This window comes from Vipera berus (genome assembly GCF_964194415.1).
Source record: "Vipera berus genome assembly, chromosome: 5".
NCBI lineage: Eukaryota > Metazoa > Chordata > Lepidosauria > Squamata > Viperidae > Vipera > Vipera berus.
Window position 1 is genome coordinate 17,450,167 of NC_138207.1, and position 18,558 is coordinate 17,468,724.

The following is an 18,558-nucleotide window of genomic DNA, read 5'->3' on the forward strand; positions in this document are numbered from 1 at the left end:
AATGAGTTTTGTGTTCACGATTAAAAGGCTGCCTTTTGCGGAGGAGTGGGGGGGGGGGCAGACTGATCTTACGTGGTATTTGTGGATCAGAGAAACTAGCCCCCTCCGGATTTTCCGGGACTTTAGATCCCAGGATTTACGAACCTACAAATCTCGGCATCTTGGCTTATTGGGTTTGGTGATTCCAGCAATGGGAGTCTAAATGCTAATTACTGGCTAGGAATTCTGGAAGTTGCAGTTCTGGCACATCTGGAGTTCACCTGATTGGGCAAAGCTAAACCAGGCTCTCTACTGCCATTTAGAAAATGAAACGTTCGTGCAATTGCTTAAAGCAGAAAATCCAAATGAACGCCTTTCCCCTCCCACTTCCATTACCTAAAGGTATCAAACTTCCCTCTGGATTGTGTTGTGACTTAGATGTCACTGGATGAGGAATTTACATTATCTCATGATAAACTGTCTTGATGTGCTTGTTTTTAGGTTGTCTGGTCAAAAGCCACATTATTTTCTTTGGTGTAGTTTGCAATCACTCAAGAGTTTCTGAACCCCAGCAACTAGCCAGGGATTCTGGAAAGTGAAGTCCACACATCTTAAAGTAGCTGAGATTGACAAACCATGTTTAACCTCTTCATATATATTCTGACTATAAAATTGGAACTTACTAGTAACAAGTTTTCTTTTTCACATAATATCGCTTTCCGTCAAAACTGTTATAAAGTTTATCTGGCAAAACTTTTTAATATGGGGAAGGGTCATTGTTAACCAGTTTTCTCTCTTTTACGGATACTTCCTGTATATTTCTCAAAATCTGTGTAACCTCCAATCACAATTAAATGTATGGGTGCACGTAACCCAGGAATTTCAAGTAATGCACAATAAGTTTGTTTGCCTTCAAGTCAGTTCTGACTCTTAGTGACTATCTGGACTAGTCAGTTTTCTTGGGAAACTATTTTTAGAAGTGGTTTGCCCTGACTTTTTTTTTAAACTGATAGTGTGACTGGCCCAAGTTTACCCAGCTAGCTTCATGCCTAAAACTCAAAGTCTCAATTACTAAGGCAGAATGATTAAAACAAGATGCAGTGTGTATCCTAAGCACAAATAACAAATGTTTGAATTAAGAATCTAGTCCTCTAAATTCTGATAAGGGTGAAAACAAAGGAAAGAGAGAGGCAACACATTTGAATTTGAAGAAATACAATTGCAATGAATTCAATATTGTCTGAGTTTACAAGGCTCATTGAAAAAGAAATTGCTGTGTTAACTCTTGGTGCAAACAAGCAAGTGTTAAAGACCCATTAAGATCATTCTAAAATAGAAACAATTATGATCAAGTCACAATCTGTACAAAGTGATTTGCTGAGTAAAGCATAATGAGCTTTCGGATAGCAGACAGCACGGAGAAACATTGACACTCGGTATAAAACTTTTATAAGAAAATATATAGTATATATTTATGTAATATTTACACTTTTATTTATAATGTATGTTTAATACTACACACACATATACATATATATACACACACACATACACATACACACACACATTAGTAATGTAATTATATAACAGTAATTTAATTTATAATTACTATAGTATATTATATATTTATAAATAGATAAAAAATAAGAAAATCCTGTAGGATTTCTGAAGTATGGCCTCATTATTTACCAAAAGAGAGCAAGCAAAGAAGCTTCACAAGGCAGAATAGTCAGGCCAAAAAGCAAGCTGAATGGAAAGAGGAAGAAGGTGATGAAAGCTCTAAAAATTCCAGTTCTACTAATAAGGGGCATGTTAAATAGTAATATGCAAACTAAGTCATTCAAAAAAAGGAGATGTAATGCTCTGCTAACTACCAGTTTCAATTGGCCCCGGTGATAGTAAGTTCTTCAGTGCAAACAGCCATTGCTTGCAAAGTTGAATTTCCCACACAGACTATCTCTGGAGTGTCAAAGTGCCGGCCCGCTGGCCGGATGCATCATGGCAAAACCGCACCCACCCCATTGCCGGGAATGGAAAAAAAAGTCACGATACATCGCGATACGTCACATAACATTGCGAGTAACACCCCTGGACTATGCTCAGCCATAAAGCATTGCTTTCAAATCACAATGGCTAGGTTCACATCTCACACCACACTTACTCAAAGCAGACAGACAACATGGTGGAATATTATGGCTAATAGATTCGTATTATGACTAATATGAATCTTGACGTTGAGTTAGTTAGATGTGCAATTGTCAGCTGGATTCAGCCAAAAGATGAAATTCAGATCACTTGGTAAGAGAACAGAGAAGTGCATAAGAAACAATAGAAAATGAACTCCAATAGGAATGGGATGGCAACGAGAAATACAGAGGATTTCTTGCAGAATATCTTGCAAGAAGTAGCTTAATAATAATCTCTTAAAACTTCATCCAGTACCAAATGTGTTTCTACAGGTAGTCCTTGAATACAACTGTTCATTTAGTGACTGTTTGTGCTTACAACGGTACTGAAAAAAGTGAGTTACGATTGTTTTTCACACTTATGACCATTGCAGCATCTCCATAGTCATTAGCATTAACATTAGATCCTCCTACGCTATGTAGCATATCGGGCATCAAGGGTTCTCCAACATTTTCGGTTTTGAGTGAGAATTTCAGCATCTTCCCATGTAATATTTAAAATCTTTAAGTCTTCTATCCCCCATGGTCACATGATCAAGATTCAGATGCTTGGGAACTGGCTCATATTTATGATGGATACAGTGTCCCAGGATCATGTGATCGCCTTTCACGACCGTCTGGCAAGCAAAATCAATGGGGAAGCCAGATTCACTTAACAACCGTGTTACTAACTTGACAACTGCAGTGATTCACTTAACAAATGCATCAAGAAAGGTCATAAAATGGGGCAAAACTCACTTAGCTGTTTCACTTAGCAATGGAAATTTTGGGCTTTCGAGGACCAACTTTATCAGGTTCTAATTTTTTTTAAAAAAACCAAACACACTCCCCCCACCCAAGCTTCTTCTCTCAATAGCCTTGGGTGGTGAGCTTAAATTTAAGACATTTAGACTGGGAATGAGCAAAGGAAAAAGGATGGTGGAAGCAATGTAATTTATATAATCAGAACACCAAATCCACAACTTTCATTAGGTCCAGAAGATTGCTAGCAAAGTTGTAAAGCTCTGAGTTCTCATACAAGATAAAATAAATGTAACAAGTTCTTTTAAGGAGCTTTCTGTGTGGCACAGTGTGAAAATTCCATAGGGCAATTTTAAGGTCTCTTTATAGCTCACCTTTCACATTTTTTAATGTGGTTTTTGATAGGTGATGTCTCTCTCACCCACACATGAAGGAAAAAGTGAGACAACTGATCTGCATTTTTAATACACAAGTGAAAATTGCTCTCCCAAATTGCTTCACGTTGAAAAGAAAGGTGTTGACTAGGGTTGTACAAAAAGATTAAAAATAACCTTCCTGTCAAACTGGTTAACACACACACCAAGCCTGTTTTTTCAAACTGCTAAAATGGATACAGAATTTTATCACACTGTTTTATGAATTAATTTTTCGTGCCCATTGTAAACATCTGTCATACAAAAAAAAATATGTGATTTCCTACATTAACCGAGTACATGATTAAAACATAAGGGCAGAAAGAAAAATGTCTATTAAAAATTCCATAATCCATGAAAAGTGGTTTGATTTTAAATAGTTTGTAACTGCTCAATATTTTTTTTTTAATTTATTCATTCAATATTCAAATAAGGGATGCGGTGGCTCAGTGGGTTAGGACGCTGAGCCTGTCGATCAGAAGGTCAGCAGTTTGGCGGGTCGAATCCCGAGTGCCGCGTAACAGAGTGAGCGCCTGTTACTCGTCCCAGCTTCTGCCAACCTAGCAGTTTGAAAGCACGTAAAAATGCAAGTAGAAAAATAGGGACCACTACGGTGGGAAGGTAACAGCGTTCCATGCGCCTTTGGCGTCTAGTCATGCCGGCCACATGACCACGGAGACGTTCTTGAACAAGCGCTGGCTCTTTGGCTTTGAAATGGAGATGAGCACCGCCCCCTACTTATTTGCTAAGACATGAGGTGAGGCAGGGGGAGGGGGAGCTGCCCCACACCCCCCACACCCATTTATCATGCTGCAGGGGTTCTGCAGCCACCAAAAGGCACATTACAACACTGTTGCCGTCGCTGAGATATGCATCCCGCCATTGCAGCCACCATTGCTGCTGTGAGGTACATCGCACCACTGTTCCAAGGCGTGTTGTGCTGCTGTTGCTGTTACCCTGGGGTGCATTGTGCTGCCGCAAGGCGTATCCTGCTGCCATGAGGTGTGTTGCACTGTTGCCGCCACTGCAAGGTGCATCCCGCTGCTGCCACCACTGCCATGAGGTACATCACGAGACATACCTCACCATGGCAGCAATGGCAGCAGGACATATTTTGCAGCGGTGGCAGCTGCAGCGCAACCAGCCTTGTGGCGGTGGCAGCAGGAGCCCTGCAGCATGGTAAGCGGGTGCCAAGGGCATGGGGCAGCTCCTGGAAAAAAATAAGACATCCCCCGAAAATAAGACCTAATGTCTCTTTTGGAGGCAAAAATAATAATAATTATAAGACCGGGTCTTATTTTGGGGGAAACACGGGTAACTACTATAATCCCACAGATGAACATTTTTACTGAATGTCTTTAAAGGAATTTCTGAACATTGTGCTTCAAAAACCTATGAACAAAAAGAACTATGAATGTAGAAATCAGTTTTCTTGCCAAGTGAAATTCTTGGTATCTATCTGTTATCAGATCTTCCTTCTCTGTTTCCTGGCCAAATTTTAACGAAAACCAGTTTATTATTAAGAAAGGGAAGTTATTCTAAATTTTACCTATTATTAACAGTATGGTTGCCAAGAAATAGCATCATGTGTTTACAAATAAGGATCATTATAGCAACCATACAAAGCAATTTTCATCTCGTTACTATTAATACCTTACCAGACGTAGAGTAGGCATGTATTGTGGTCAGAAGGAACGGCCTCAAAGGAGAGCCCTCTCACAAACAAACTTTGAAAGATGAGTTAAATGATAAGACAGTTATGTCTTTAGTCACAGGCAATGGTTTATCACAGAAGCATTACCAGTGCCATGAAATAACGTAGGATCTTACTTGCTGGATTTTGTAAACGCTCTCTCCTCCCAGTAATACCTGAAAAGCTTTAGTGGAGATGATGAATAGTTATGAATGCTTGACTGTTTTCCTTAGACTTACAACCAAGCCTAAATTCTGTTTTCGCAGTTTTCAAGCCATTCATTTTACCATAACATTTCTTCATTGTTACTATAATTTCCTTTTTGGAGGTCAGTTGTGCACGCCCCATGTTCCCCATCCTGCAATCTCTTTAAATATGTCGTATTCAGTTTTTAGCGGCTAATGCATAGGTATTTTATTACATACTTCACGGTTCTGTATTCTTCTCTTTTCCTTGGTGCATAGTTCTCACTTCTGTACAAAATAAATTTCTCACACACCACGAGTGATGTAGCATGCACTTTCTCTTAATGAAGTATACTTTTAACACATTAGTTGTCAGTATGAAAGATCTGTGTGGTGTTGGCAAGCTTCATAGTACCTCTAGGGGAACAAGGAGCAGATTTGCTATTGGCACTTTCTAAGTCCTCCCCATGTCCCCAAAACATAAAACTCCAAGTGCAAAAACAGTACTTTGGAACAAAGTTAACCTTCACATAAGGCTATTGTTAATTAATGAAGGGAATATGGGACTTGCAGCTTCAACCAACCAGAGAATATAGCAATGGAATTTATATCCTGCACTGGTGTGACAACTACCCAACCTATCATTGTTTACTCCTCTGCCAAATGAAGGAGTGTAGCTGTGAGTAAGCATGAGTTCTCTGCTTATCTTAGTTAGGTGTGGCATTAACTATTAGGTTGGCCCAGAGATTCTCACTGCATCATATCCTACGATGCAATGGACCGTTGTCAACAAATGAGGGCTCTTTTTTGCAGTTTGAGTAGGTCTCTGAAGGAGGTTGCTGCGCTATTGATGAATCAGAAAAAACCAAAAATATAAATACCAGTGGACACCATCAGATGCCTCTTTACTCCTCCTATGCTGGGTTTTTGGTTACTGCATAAGACATAGACAGACATGGATGGGATTACTCTGAAGTGGGTGATTATCCTGTCTGCATTCCAGGGCAATACACATCACTAATGTCTGCCTCTTGACAGAGAAAGCAGAATTACCCATAAGCAAAAGACAATGTTTATACTACTCTTACATGAAAAGTAGCAAACATAGTCAGTCATTCAAAGGGCATTTGTGAAAAAGAGAAGGACGAATTGCAACATAGTATATAAACAAAAGCCCTGCTTTTTATTTTGAAACTTAAAAATGACAGTTTAAAAAAGTATGTAGAAATTTCAGGAGATGGTTACACAAATATCAAAGGCAACAAAAGAAGGAAACTCACAACAGAACAGAACTAGTTCAGGGAAAACATCCACCAACACAGTTTTTATACAAAACAGTTACATCCCATCATGTGTACTAGCTGTCCATATTTGAACTCCTAGTTCAATTATTTTAAAATAGCTTCTACATTTTAATAAAAAGGTTTAAAAATTAACACTTTAATATCATGGCATTTACCTGAAACAAATATGAAAACAAAAACCCTCAAAAATACATTTTAATATTCAAAGTTGACATCACAAAATGAAACATACACTACACATGTGCACAGACAGACAAGACACATTTACAGGATGGGAATGGAAGCAACTCTTGTCTGTAAGTGCATCAATTTTGTGCTTGGAATTCTTGAATGTTAAAAATTTTATTCTAGAATTGTGCAAGTCAGACAAAGTACTTCTGTTAGAAAACCAATTTGTACCAAGGCCACTGTAAGTAGCCTAATTTTATTTGCTGTAATGAAGAAATCTGAAAAGGAAGAGGGAAGGAGTCAAAACATTTGGAAGGAAATAATTGCTGCCGCCCTCAAAAGATTGCTGAAGATAACTTACCAGATCTAAGGACCAAAAAGGTGTTTAGATGTACCCTGAGTATGATACAGCTTGTTAGCATTATAATGAAAGTACAAGAATGAGTTAGTGTTTTTATTTGAATAATACAAAATAATTCATACTATTCAAATAAACAAATTTCCCTCAGTGCAGCAAAAAGAGTAATTTGGACTTGTGAGGATTTGACTGGGACATCTGTCACCCCATTGACTGCCAGACTGATTTGGCTGATGTGACTAACTGGGTGCCCCCTTTCTCTCCCATTGCTTCTTCTGATTTGTATTATAGAATGCTAAACATGATATATCAGTCAGAATAGAGTTGGAAGGAGCCTTGGAGGTCTTCTAGTCCAACCCCATGCTCAAGCAGGAGACCCTATACCATTTCAGACAGATGGCTGTCCAGTCTTTTCTTAAAAACCTCCAGTGATGAAGCACCTACAACTTCTGAAGGCAAGTTATTCCATTGATTAATTGTCTTCCCAGTTAGGAAGTTTCTCCTTAATTCCAGGTTGCTTCTCTCCTTGATTAGTTTCCACCCATTATTTCTTTTCTCTTGCCTTCTGGTGCTTTGAAAAATAAATTGACCCTCTCTTCTTTGTGGCAGCCCCTCAAATACTGGAATAATGCTATCATGTTTTTCCTAGTCCTTCTTTTCTCTAGACTGGCCATACCCAATTCCTGCAAGCATTCTTCAATATTGTTTTATATATTTTGCTTTGGATTTCATTAACCCTGAAATTAGCTGGAGTATACTAGCTTTTTAAAAACATTGTTTTAAGTAATTAGTGGTCCCCATTAAGATTATAAAATAGCCACTGAGACCTACTTTTGGAACATTATCTACCTATTTCTCCTCAAAAAGACCCAACAACTGAATATTTTTTGCTTAAATTAGCTTTGTACTATCAAAAAGCTGAGGAAGGCACTCATTTATATAGCATAAGTTATCAAAAGATTTCGCTAAAAATTAAAAGCAATGAAGTACATGTGCTTAATAAGAAAATTCTCTTTTACAACAGGACCATTAATGTCATTGCATCTATTATCCACGGTTCAACCACTGTTACAGGAAATGCTATTCCACTTTTATTTAGTCTGCAGAATGAAGGCTTCATTCATAATTCTTAAGGGATACAGATAATAAGTATACACAAGATGTTTCAAAGTCCCAAATGCAACAAGAGAGTAATTCTAGGGAGGTTTAATCAGAAGCACATCCCACCAAATTCAATGGGTTTCAATAACAAAGTCAATTCACAGTATATTCAGAATGTTTACAGAATGAAAACAGGTTTTAATACTATCTGTAAGCCCCTAACTTGTTTGGACATAACATTTAGTACATTCAGTACCCGGATACTTCTTACTTTGCGATTTATTTTTAATTAGTTTTCAAAATTAATTTGGTAGTTTAATTTGGACAATGTGGTAAGTAAAGATGGAGGGAGGAAAAAAAAAGATGCAGTTTTATGGAATACCTCTAAACCTAGTTGTCAGAAAACCACACTCTATATACAATTTGCTAAACATCACTTAATGCAACAGCAAATCTATAAAACACAAACTAACATTACATGTGAAGCAGAAACATCTGACAAAATCTTTTATTTCATATTAGACAACTTCTGGCCAGAACAATTACCTTGTCTTAGACTCCAATTTTGGCATAATTGTTACTATTCTTTTGTTTCCTTTTATATCAATGAAGAAGTATTCCGCTTACAGCAAGTTAATGATATGTTACGATAAAGTTCATACCAGATGACAAATGCATTGGATCCATTGCTTCCCAACAGAAACATTTTTCACCCATGCAGGAAATATATATATAAAAAAGATGGCACAGGTTACACGTAGGAGATCAGACACATTCCTCTGCTGACATCAGAAGGGGATTGATATATTCAAATCCTTCAAACTCGGACTGATCAATCTTCTTTACAATATCACTGAAAATACGAATAAGGATACCAAAATTAAGTTTCTACTCCAAAAATAAGACAGGTAGTCCTCATTTTAAGATTAGTTGCTTAGTGACAGTTGGAAGTTATAATGGACCTTCCCAGGACTGCTTATGATTGAGATTTCAAGTTCCAAAGGCCACACCCCTATAGTAACATGACTGCATTTTTAACCTCTGCAGCCAGGCCATGTTTACAGCCCTTTGCCCTTTCCTGGACCACGTGATTAGATTTATGACTTTTTTGGGTTGGGCAGAAATTGGCATCTGCTTCCGGTTTCCAGCAAAAACCACCCATTGCAGACAATGGATTCGCTTAACAACCATGACCATCCGCTGTGGGGTTCGCTTTACAACTGCTGCATTCGCTTAACAACTGCCATAAAAATGGTAGTAAAATCGATCGTGGTCACCCGGTGACCCACTTAATAACCAGCATAACTTACAACTGTAATTCTGGGCTCAATTATGGTCATTAAGATGAGGATCTTAAATGTCAGAAATACATAGTCCTCGGGTACTCTTCTCTCCACGAATCATAAATAATGAACTCTAGAAGGATCAAGCTTGCTCATTGTTGACAGGGAAAGATTCAGATAATAAAATCCTTGAATGGACACGTTGGGCTGAACATTTCACCATCGTTCTGCATCACTCCTCCTAAACATGTACCTGCAGGAATACAGACTACAGACTGTTTTGTTTTTAACTAAGATCCACCTCCATCCTGTTGGCGTGGATCTCAATGTTCTCTCAGTGTAGGAGGACTGGCAGAACCCGGGGGGGGGGGGGGAGAGTTAAAGAGGAGCGTTAAAGAGGCAACAGTTTAGAATCTTGATGTAGCCACAAGTGAACTTTTATCGATGACCCTTATCTAGTTCTAGCCAGGTGTTAACTGTTAGTCTGAGAAGATTCTTGTACATAGGCTTTAACAATAAATCAGTAATTTGAAACTTTTGTTTGTGGACCTGTTTTTTTCCTGCCCGACAGAAAGGGCTTCAAAACTTAATTCTGCCTATTGGCTTGGTTCCCCCAATGAGACCTGGATGTGCCTAATGGACTAAAAAGAAGATCCCATCTTTTGTACCACGCATGTACTGGTTCCTAGTTTTATTCAATCCTTGTTAACTGTAATGTTTTTTTTATGTTTCTATATTCTTGCTTTTATTGTGCTGTAAAGTGCCAAGATTCAATATGGAATAATAATAATAATAATAATAATAATAATAATAATAATAATAATAATAATAATAATAATAATAATAATAATAATAATAATATAATAATAATAATAGTAGTAGTAGTAGTAGTAGTAGTAATGTAAAATATAGCAAAGTATGTTTTTCTTTAATTTTTCCTTCTCTTCAAATGCTTAATTAAAAATGTATAACCCTTGAAATATAACAATGCTCAAGAAATGCCAGCTTTATTAACTATTTATTAACTCTAGCGCAAAAGTCCTGTTTCCTTCCTATATTAGTTTTCTGTGTATTTCTTGTTTCAGATATCCAAAACCAGTCAAATTTACTTTGTGGCAGAAAAGGAAGGTTTCAATGCTACCAGTTAATCAATTTCTAGTTAAAAATTGTTTGGTAGCTTTTTGCTATAATCTGCAATACCTGAAGAACTCTGACACGAAGAGAACCTGCGTGGTTTTACTCTTGGTTAGCATTTTCTGATTTGCACCATGTGACTCAGTTACTTCAGTTGATAGGGCAAATGCGGAAACACTAGGATCAATCTGTGGCATCTTCACTTGGAATGGCACGGTAGCTGCTGATCCTCAACCAAAGGAGTGCACGAAGTGATGCCAGATAATTTTGGACATGTGTCAGTTTCTCATACTGAATTATCAGAAGAGGTTAGATCGGCCTCACTGACCTTAAATTTCATAAATTAATGTAACTAGACTTTTATACTCCAATTTATCACCAGGCTTTCTATTCATTACATGAAGAAAGTCATTTCTGATGAAGAATGGTCCATGTTCAATCAGACCATGGATCTATCATCGTAGGAGCTCACTGGCTTCATGGTTAGGACACTGGGCTGACAATCAGCAAGCCTGTGTTCGAGACCCAGTTGCTGCTGTGGGATGGAGTGAGCTCCTGTCACTCTCTCCAGCTCCTGCCAAACTAGCAGTTTGAAAGTGGGCAACTGCGAGTAGCTAGATAGGTACCACTTTGTTAGGCAACTTAACGGGGACATGAAAGAAGCCCCAGCCGGGCATCTCCAGACAACGGTGATTTCACCGCTTAATCTTTTCATCACGGAAGCACTTCAGTGTTCCTGACACTGAAGTGCTTCCTTCCGGGTGAGGTTCAAGGTCTTAGTGATGGTTTTTAAGTCCTTACATGGCATGGGTCCGGAATACCTCGGGGATCACCTGCTGCCGGCGTCAACTCCCCTCCGCCCTGTGCGTTCCCACAGAGAGGGCCTCCTCAGGGTGCCTCCGGTCAGAGAATGCCGGCTGGTGGCCCCCAGGGGGAGGGCCTTCTCTGTGGGCGCCCCGGCTTTGTGGAATCAACTGCCGGTTGAGCTCCGGATGGCACCGGATCTCTGCTCCTTCCGGCGCGGGTTAAAGACCCACTTATTCGAACAAGCTGGCCTGGCCTGATGGGGAGTTAATTTAGGGTTTTAAATATTTGTATATTTTATTGTTTTATTTTGGGCATTAATTTAATTCTATTTTAACTTTTGTATTTTTGTATTTTTATTATATGCCCTGTTCACCGCCCTGAGTCCTTCGGGAGAAGGGCGGTATAAAAATTTAATAAAACGTAAACGTAAACGTAAATGTAGTAGTAGTATGGAGCTATCAAATAACCTGCTTCTAAGTGGTCAATCATATCATAACATGAAGGTATAACCTCAAACGGACAGGAAGTAAGTTCAAAAGTAATGTTAGAAAGTATGACTTCACAGAAAGAGTAATGGAAGCTTGGGACCAACTTCCAGAGAATATAGAGGGTCAATCATCAGTAACTGAGTTTAAAGTTGCTTGGGATACACACATGCCCATCATCCGACAAAAAATTAAAAATAAAATAATAAATAATAAAAAAATAATTATTGAAAATAATAAACAAACAAACCAAATAAATTCAAAGGGCAGACTTGATGGACCACTAGGTCTTTTTCTGCTGTGAATTTTCTATGTTTTTGTATCATTCAAGATGCTCGTAAGCCAGTGAAGGTATTTGCCTTGACCAACATTCAAACTTTATGAACATGAAGGTTATACATAGATCACTTACACTACATAGAACATGGTTTCATGACAGCTGCTAGGTTTACGAGAGTAGTTTTTTCTGAAATCATTTACTTACTCATCGTCAGGTGTGAGTTGTACAGGTTCATTGGTAAACTGGGAATCAAAGTTGTCCAGACCAAATTCTCCAGAAATATTTGGTTTAAATGGAGGAACAACTTGTTTTTGTTCCATCTAGGAATAAAGCATTCAGCATTAAAATATATCTTTTTATAAATAATGGGTAATATTTCCAAGATGCCAAGAAGTTTTATCCGATCTTTAATTTTATCATTTCTTTGACTGCTTCACAAATTTAACTCAGATTCTTACTTATGGTAGTAAGTTATGACAAAACCTCTGATTTGGACTGAATTTTGAATTTGATTGTGCTTTTGGATTATGCAAATAAGCAATACACTCAGAATCCATAGGTCTTAATTTAGAGGAAGTACAAATTCCAGAGGAAAAAATATTTTCCAATATTTTCAGAAAAACAAGACATTTCAAAGAAATGAAAATAATTTAAAAAAACTTTACAAATCTGAACTTGTCCTGATATTTCAGAAACATAAAATATATCATGTATAATTTTATTTTTCACATCCTTGGTATATTAAAATATTTTCAGGTTTGGTTGGCAAATAATTTTATTGCAAAATATCTGATTATTAAGATTCAAACACATGAACATGTGATATAATAGCTAAAATAGGAACTCATGCTTATCTTTCAATATGGAGCTTTTTCAGTTTCTTTGGGCAGCAATACTCATTTGTGGATTTTAAAAATTGATTTACATTCCCAAGAAACCCTTCAGCTTCCAAGACTTTTAGTCCTTCTCTATACTCTTAAGCAAACAGGACAAATTATTCCTTATTTCTAATTTAAACTCTAAAAAGTACTGCTACCCAACCAACTGTACATTAGGCCTTCTAAGAGCAGAAGATCTATCAGCCTTTCCAAATGTAAACCAGAAAGCCACAAGCAAAGAAAGCATGGTATTTTCCTTCCTTGCTTGTAGAATGGATCATGCTTCTAATAGCAGAAGAATTATGTAGTGCCCAGATTTCAGAAATGATTTTGAAAAGCTAAACTTTTAATCTTTTGTCATAGTTACTTTATTCAGTGTTAAAAAAGACAGTATTTCTTAATTCTTTTAAAAATCTAAGCAACCTCACACACCAAATTCTTCTCCCCTGAATTTGTTTTTACCTCAGATTTTTACATAAAAGATTTGCATGAATCTTACAAAGTTCTACAAAGAGCAATTATATGGAGAAATCTCAAAGCATTTAACAACTTTGTCCTATCAGTATTAGAAACTGACTGATTTAATTATACTACAAAGATCCACTGTACCTGAAGTTATTAAATGCAGTATTTACACAGATGCTTACCATATCCCAATCAACATTACGGAAAAATGGATGTCCCTGAATGTCTGCAAAGCCTGTTTGAGGATGGCATCCTAAACGTTCTTTTGGATCCTATGAATAAAAAAAAATAAGCATATTTTTGAATAAAAAAAGCTATATGAATACTTTTGAAGTGGATACTGCATAGCTACAATGACCAAATCCATTTAACTTTTAGCAAACCTGTAGCATCACATGCTTTCACATGGACAATGCCCTGAATGACAACTTTATTTTTTACTCTTTTTATGCTAAAGCTTCACAGCTGGTACATCTCTATCATTTAATTGCAAATTAAAGTTATGTCTCAATTATAAGCCAATCATGTAAAGGCAAATTCATTTAGTTTACAGCTGTTACCCCATGTCATCTTTGTACTTGCATTTTTAGCTAAGTAATGTTCCTTTTAAAACAGTCTGGGAAAATTACAATTTCTGCAAAGGGGAGATCTTGTATAAATAATAATAATAATAATAATAATAATAATAATAATAATAATAATAATAATAATAATAATAATAATAATAATAATAATGTTGAAAGGGACCTTGGAGGTCATCTAGTCCAACCCCCTGCTCAGGCAGGAAACCCTATACCATTTCAGACAAATGGCTGGCCAATCTCTTCTTAAAAACTTCCAGTGTTGGAGCATTCACCACTTCTGGAGGCAGGTTGTTCCACTGGTTAGTTGTTCTAACTGTCAGGAAGTTTCTCCTTAGTTCTAGGTTGCTTCTCTCCTTGACTAGTTTCCATCCGTTGCTTCTTGTCCTGCTTTCAGGTGCTTTGGAGAATAGCTTGGCTCCCTCTTCTTTGTGGCAGCTCCTGAGATATTGGAGCTGAGATATTTTCGTTATGCTTTAATGATTAATTATATAAATGATAGATGTCTGATATTTTTTTAGCTTCTGTGTCTTTTTAAAATTATTCACCTTTAGTGCTAACCCAATAACTAATTACTAGTTTATGTAGAATTGTATCAATTTAGGAAACTGTACAAGTACCCAGAGACCTTGAACCTCCATCCCATAAGTCTACCTGTATACACTGACTAGCCATTCCCACTTGATCTGCGATAGTGCTGAGATCTCTTCTCTAAAATACTGTATTTCTCCTGCACCAAGAAATAGGTGATGCTATCAAAATGGTTATGGAGGCCTCTCTAATTGATTCCTTACCTAGAGAAATAATTAAAAACTAAGATCAAAGAGAAATTTCTTCCTTTGGCAACAGCATGCAGACGAAGCAAGCTTTCTACTTCAGGGCTTTTCAACCAGTGGTACGGGTACCACCTGTGGTACATTGGCACCTGGCAGGTGGTATGCGACAATCCTAGAAAAGTGGTAGCGGGGGAGGGGAATGAGCTGAACCGGTGGTAGCACCGCACAAGCCTAATCGAGAGATGGCTGGAGCTAGGCGACTGGTGGTACTCGGATATTGCCATATCCTAAAAGTGGTACAATGGGTGAAGAGATTGAAAAGCCCTGTTCTACTTGACACCATTAAACAAAAAATCACTCACGCAAACTCAAGCATCATCCTCAGCTGGGCTCTAAGCAGCCAGAAAAAGAACTAAAGCTAAAGTTTTACGTACACTTGAACTGGGAGCAGATTCCACCACTGAGTTTTGCCTGCACGCAAACCCAGACTAAAATAAAATGAAAACTCTGGGCAAATACTTTTAAGCAGATCTCGTAACAAAATGGCTTCGATCATTCTAAAGACTTCTTTCACAACATTGTAACTGCAAGATGTACATTCCAAACTATATATGGCACAAACTCTCACCTTGTTTAAAAAGCTTTTTAGAACACTTGCTGCCTTCACAGAGAGGGACCGTGGGATACGGATTTGCTTCTCCAGAATAACTAGAAGAAATAATTAGGGGCACTGAAAATTCATAAATTAGCAATCTCAACATGTGTCTGGGGACTGCAGACCAAGTGCCCTTCAAACTGAGTATAATTTCTGGTGACGTCATGGGCACAACTTGTAGGGATTTTTTTCAGCAAGAATATGAAAGGGGGTTTCCACTGCCTTCTCTCAAAGAGACAGTAGTGTAATCTTTCCTATCTATTTATTCTGCTAAACCAAACAAGTTTTTAATGCCACACAACATCTTTTTGTTAATTATTAATTTCTATCCATGCAATACAGTTTTTTTCCCCAGCAACAAATAATTTACTTACATCTCCTATCGTGCTTTAAGTATATTATGTAATTAAAGATATATTTTCAGCAAACATGAATGGAAACGAAAATCGAGAGGCAAGATCTGCTACACCAGACATGTCAAACACAAGGCCCGGGGGCCAGATCCGGCCCGCGAAGTGGTTTCATGCGGCCCGTGAAGCCATCCTGGCAACAGTGAGGGGACGGCCCCCCACTGCCTTGGCCCTGGCCCAGAGACCCTCCTTCTGCCAGAGATCCTCAGATCTGTCCCACTCCTGCCCAGGCCCCCATAGGCACCCTTGATGTGAACGATGTAGAGCTGGCCATGCCCACCCAGTAGGCCATACACACTCTAGCCACGTCTACCCAGTAGGCCACGCCCACCCAAGCCACACCCACCCGGCCCCCTGAGGGCAACCGCAATGCTGATGCGGCCCTCAATGAAATTGAGTTTGACACCCCTGTGCTACACTCTTCAGTTTTACCATGTAGGTGTTTTTTCTTCATTGACTACTACACACTTAGAGTTAACTAACCTTGGAAGAGGTAATCTTCTGTGTTTTGATCAGGATTATCCGAACTTCCAACAATATCAAAGGGAGATCTTCCTGCCATCATTTCAAACATCAGGACACCTAAAGCCCACCAGTCTACACTAAAACCTAAGATTTAGAAGAAGACAGTGTAACACGTTAAGAAGCATGATCCAATCAAAATATTTATTTTTAAAAAATTATGATAATGCAATAAATATAGCTAAATTAAGAGCTTAGACCTGATCACAAAGAAGTTGAAGTAACATACATGTTAAGAAATTCTAAAGTTTTCTAAACTCATCCACCTGTTTTTTTGATTCTCTCACAAATTCTGAGCAAAGCCGATTCTGTTTTAACAGAAGATAATCCCCATAAAATGTAAAATCATAAAATGTAAAATCATGGGCAGCGGATATTTTAGCCAGTGTTCTTATAAACAAAGCTAGACTAACATTTTATATACACAAAACATTTTTTAAATGGTGTTTTTCTCTTGCCTATAGACTGAAATAGTACAATATAGCAAAAAAAAATATCTATATTGACAACTAGGCCTACATGTTACTTCATGAAAGTCATAAACTGGGGCTATAGAACATGTTACATTTAGGTTAACAAATGCAGCTCTGGGCTCACATAGCTTTCCCAAATAAACTATATTATGACTCAATCAAATGTCTGATTAGACAATGATTGTTGTTGTTAGCTGTGAAGTCATGTCCAACCCATCACGACCCCATGGGCAACGTTCCTCCAGGCCTTCCTGTCCTCTACCATCTTCTGAAGTCCATTTAAGCTCACGCCTACTGCTTCAGTGACTCCATCCAGCCACCTCATTCTCTGTCGCCCCCTTCTTCTATTGCCCTCAATCGTTCCCAGCATTAGGCTCTTCTCCAGTGAGTCCTTCCTTCTCATTTGGTGGCCAAAGTATTTGAGTTTCAACTTCAGGATCTGGCCTTCTAAAGAGCAGTCAGGGTTGATCTCCTCTAGGACTGACCGGTTTGATCGCCTTGCAGTCCAAGGAATGATTAAGTGACAGTAAAACAACTGCTGGATTTCCCAATAAAACTGAATCTGACTACTGACTTTATTTTAACCTAGCCTAACACACACTGTGTTAATTCATGCACTCTGCTAATTCATGCACTGGTTATTTTTTTTGTTCCTAAACTGAGTTTAGTTGAATTCAATAAAAGGCCAAATATGCTTCTCTTTGCATAATGTAATAAAGTTTTAGAGCATAAAGGCTTACAATGATAGTAGAAAGCATGTGAATTCCTTAGAATTATCCAGAAGAATCCTGTATGTGGTATAATTGACCACAGCTTCATTTAAGCTCCATTAACAGATACAGAGATTTTGGTTAAAGAAATGCTATACAAAACAGTCCTGCGTCCTGACTATTGAACACAACCAGCTTTCACCTTCTTTGTGAAATGAGCCACGTTTATTTAAGTTTCAGCTCACAGATGTATACGACTATCCTATAAAATATAGTGGTACAACTGAGAATGAACTGTTGCATAAATGACCAGAAACTTCTAGATCTGGAGGCAGCCAAGCAATCCCAAATCACAATGCTGTAGATTTCTCATATGAACACTATCCCCCTGACTATGTACCGAGCTGTTTAGTATACCTTTCGGCTTCATTAGAATTGACAACTGATTGAGCCACAATTCACTTCCGTAGATCTTTATCATGAAAAGTTGATTCCACTTTTACAGGGGAGGAACTATACTGCCTATCCTTGTAATGATTAGACAGTCTATTCAAAGGAGCTGCTCATCCTAGTATTTCATTACTTTTCCCAAAAAAGACAGTGAATGTTGGCTCAGCATGTTCAATAAACCCGGAATGCAGCACATGGTTTGATGCCTTGTAGTTTAAGCAAATTTATTTATAAATACAACTTAATAAAACTCTGACCATATGGATTACAGATGATGTCATAACACAAATATCTCGGAATCCAAAAAAAGCAAGATCAAATTAGAACATGATTGATTTTAAAAATTAAATTAGTAAGTACAAGCTACAAAAGATTCCACAATATTTAGTAGAATCAGCTGAAACCATCTTACAAGAGTACTATAAAGAAAAAATAGGAGCCGTGTATGTTGCTTTGAGCTCCTAGTATAAAAGTGAGATATAAATGTAACTGATAAATAAAAGCAGAATCAAAACATATTT

General features: G+C 37.8%; 1 protein-coding gene across 2 annotated transcripts in view; it reads right to left on the reverse strand.

The window, feature by feature from the left end:
- Positions 1 to 6,042: 6,042 nt before the first annotated feature.
- Positions 6,043 to 18,558, reverse strand: part of PRKCI (protein kinase C iota) — a 45,379-nt gene continuing 32,863 nt past the window's right edge. For both annotated transcript variants that reach the window (XM_081328781.1, XM_081328782.1), the window contains 5 exons: positions 16,366 to 16,491; positions 15,446 to 15,525; positions 13,643 to 13,732; positions 12,322 to 12,437; positions 6,043 to 8,981 (listed from right to left, as the gene is read on the reverse strand). In XM_081328781.1, coding sequence (XP_081184907.1) covers positions 8,894 to 8,981; positions 12,322 to 12,437; positions 13,643 to 13,732; positions 15,446 to 15,525; positions 16,366 to 16,491 — 500 coding nt within the window. In that variant the 3' untranslated portion in view covers positions 6,043 to 8,893. The remainder of the gene's footprint in view (positions 8,982 to 12,321; positions 12,438 to 13,642; positions 13,733 to 15,445; positions 15,526 to 16,365; positions 16,492 to 18,558) is intronic.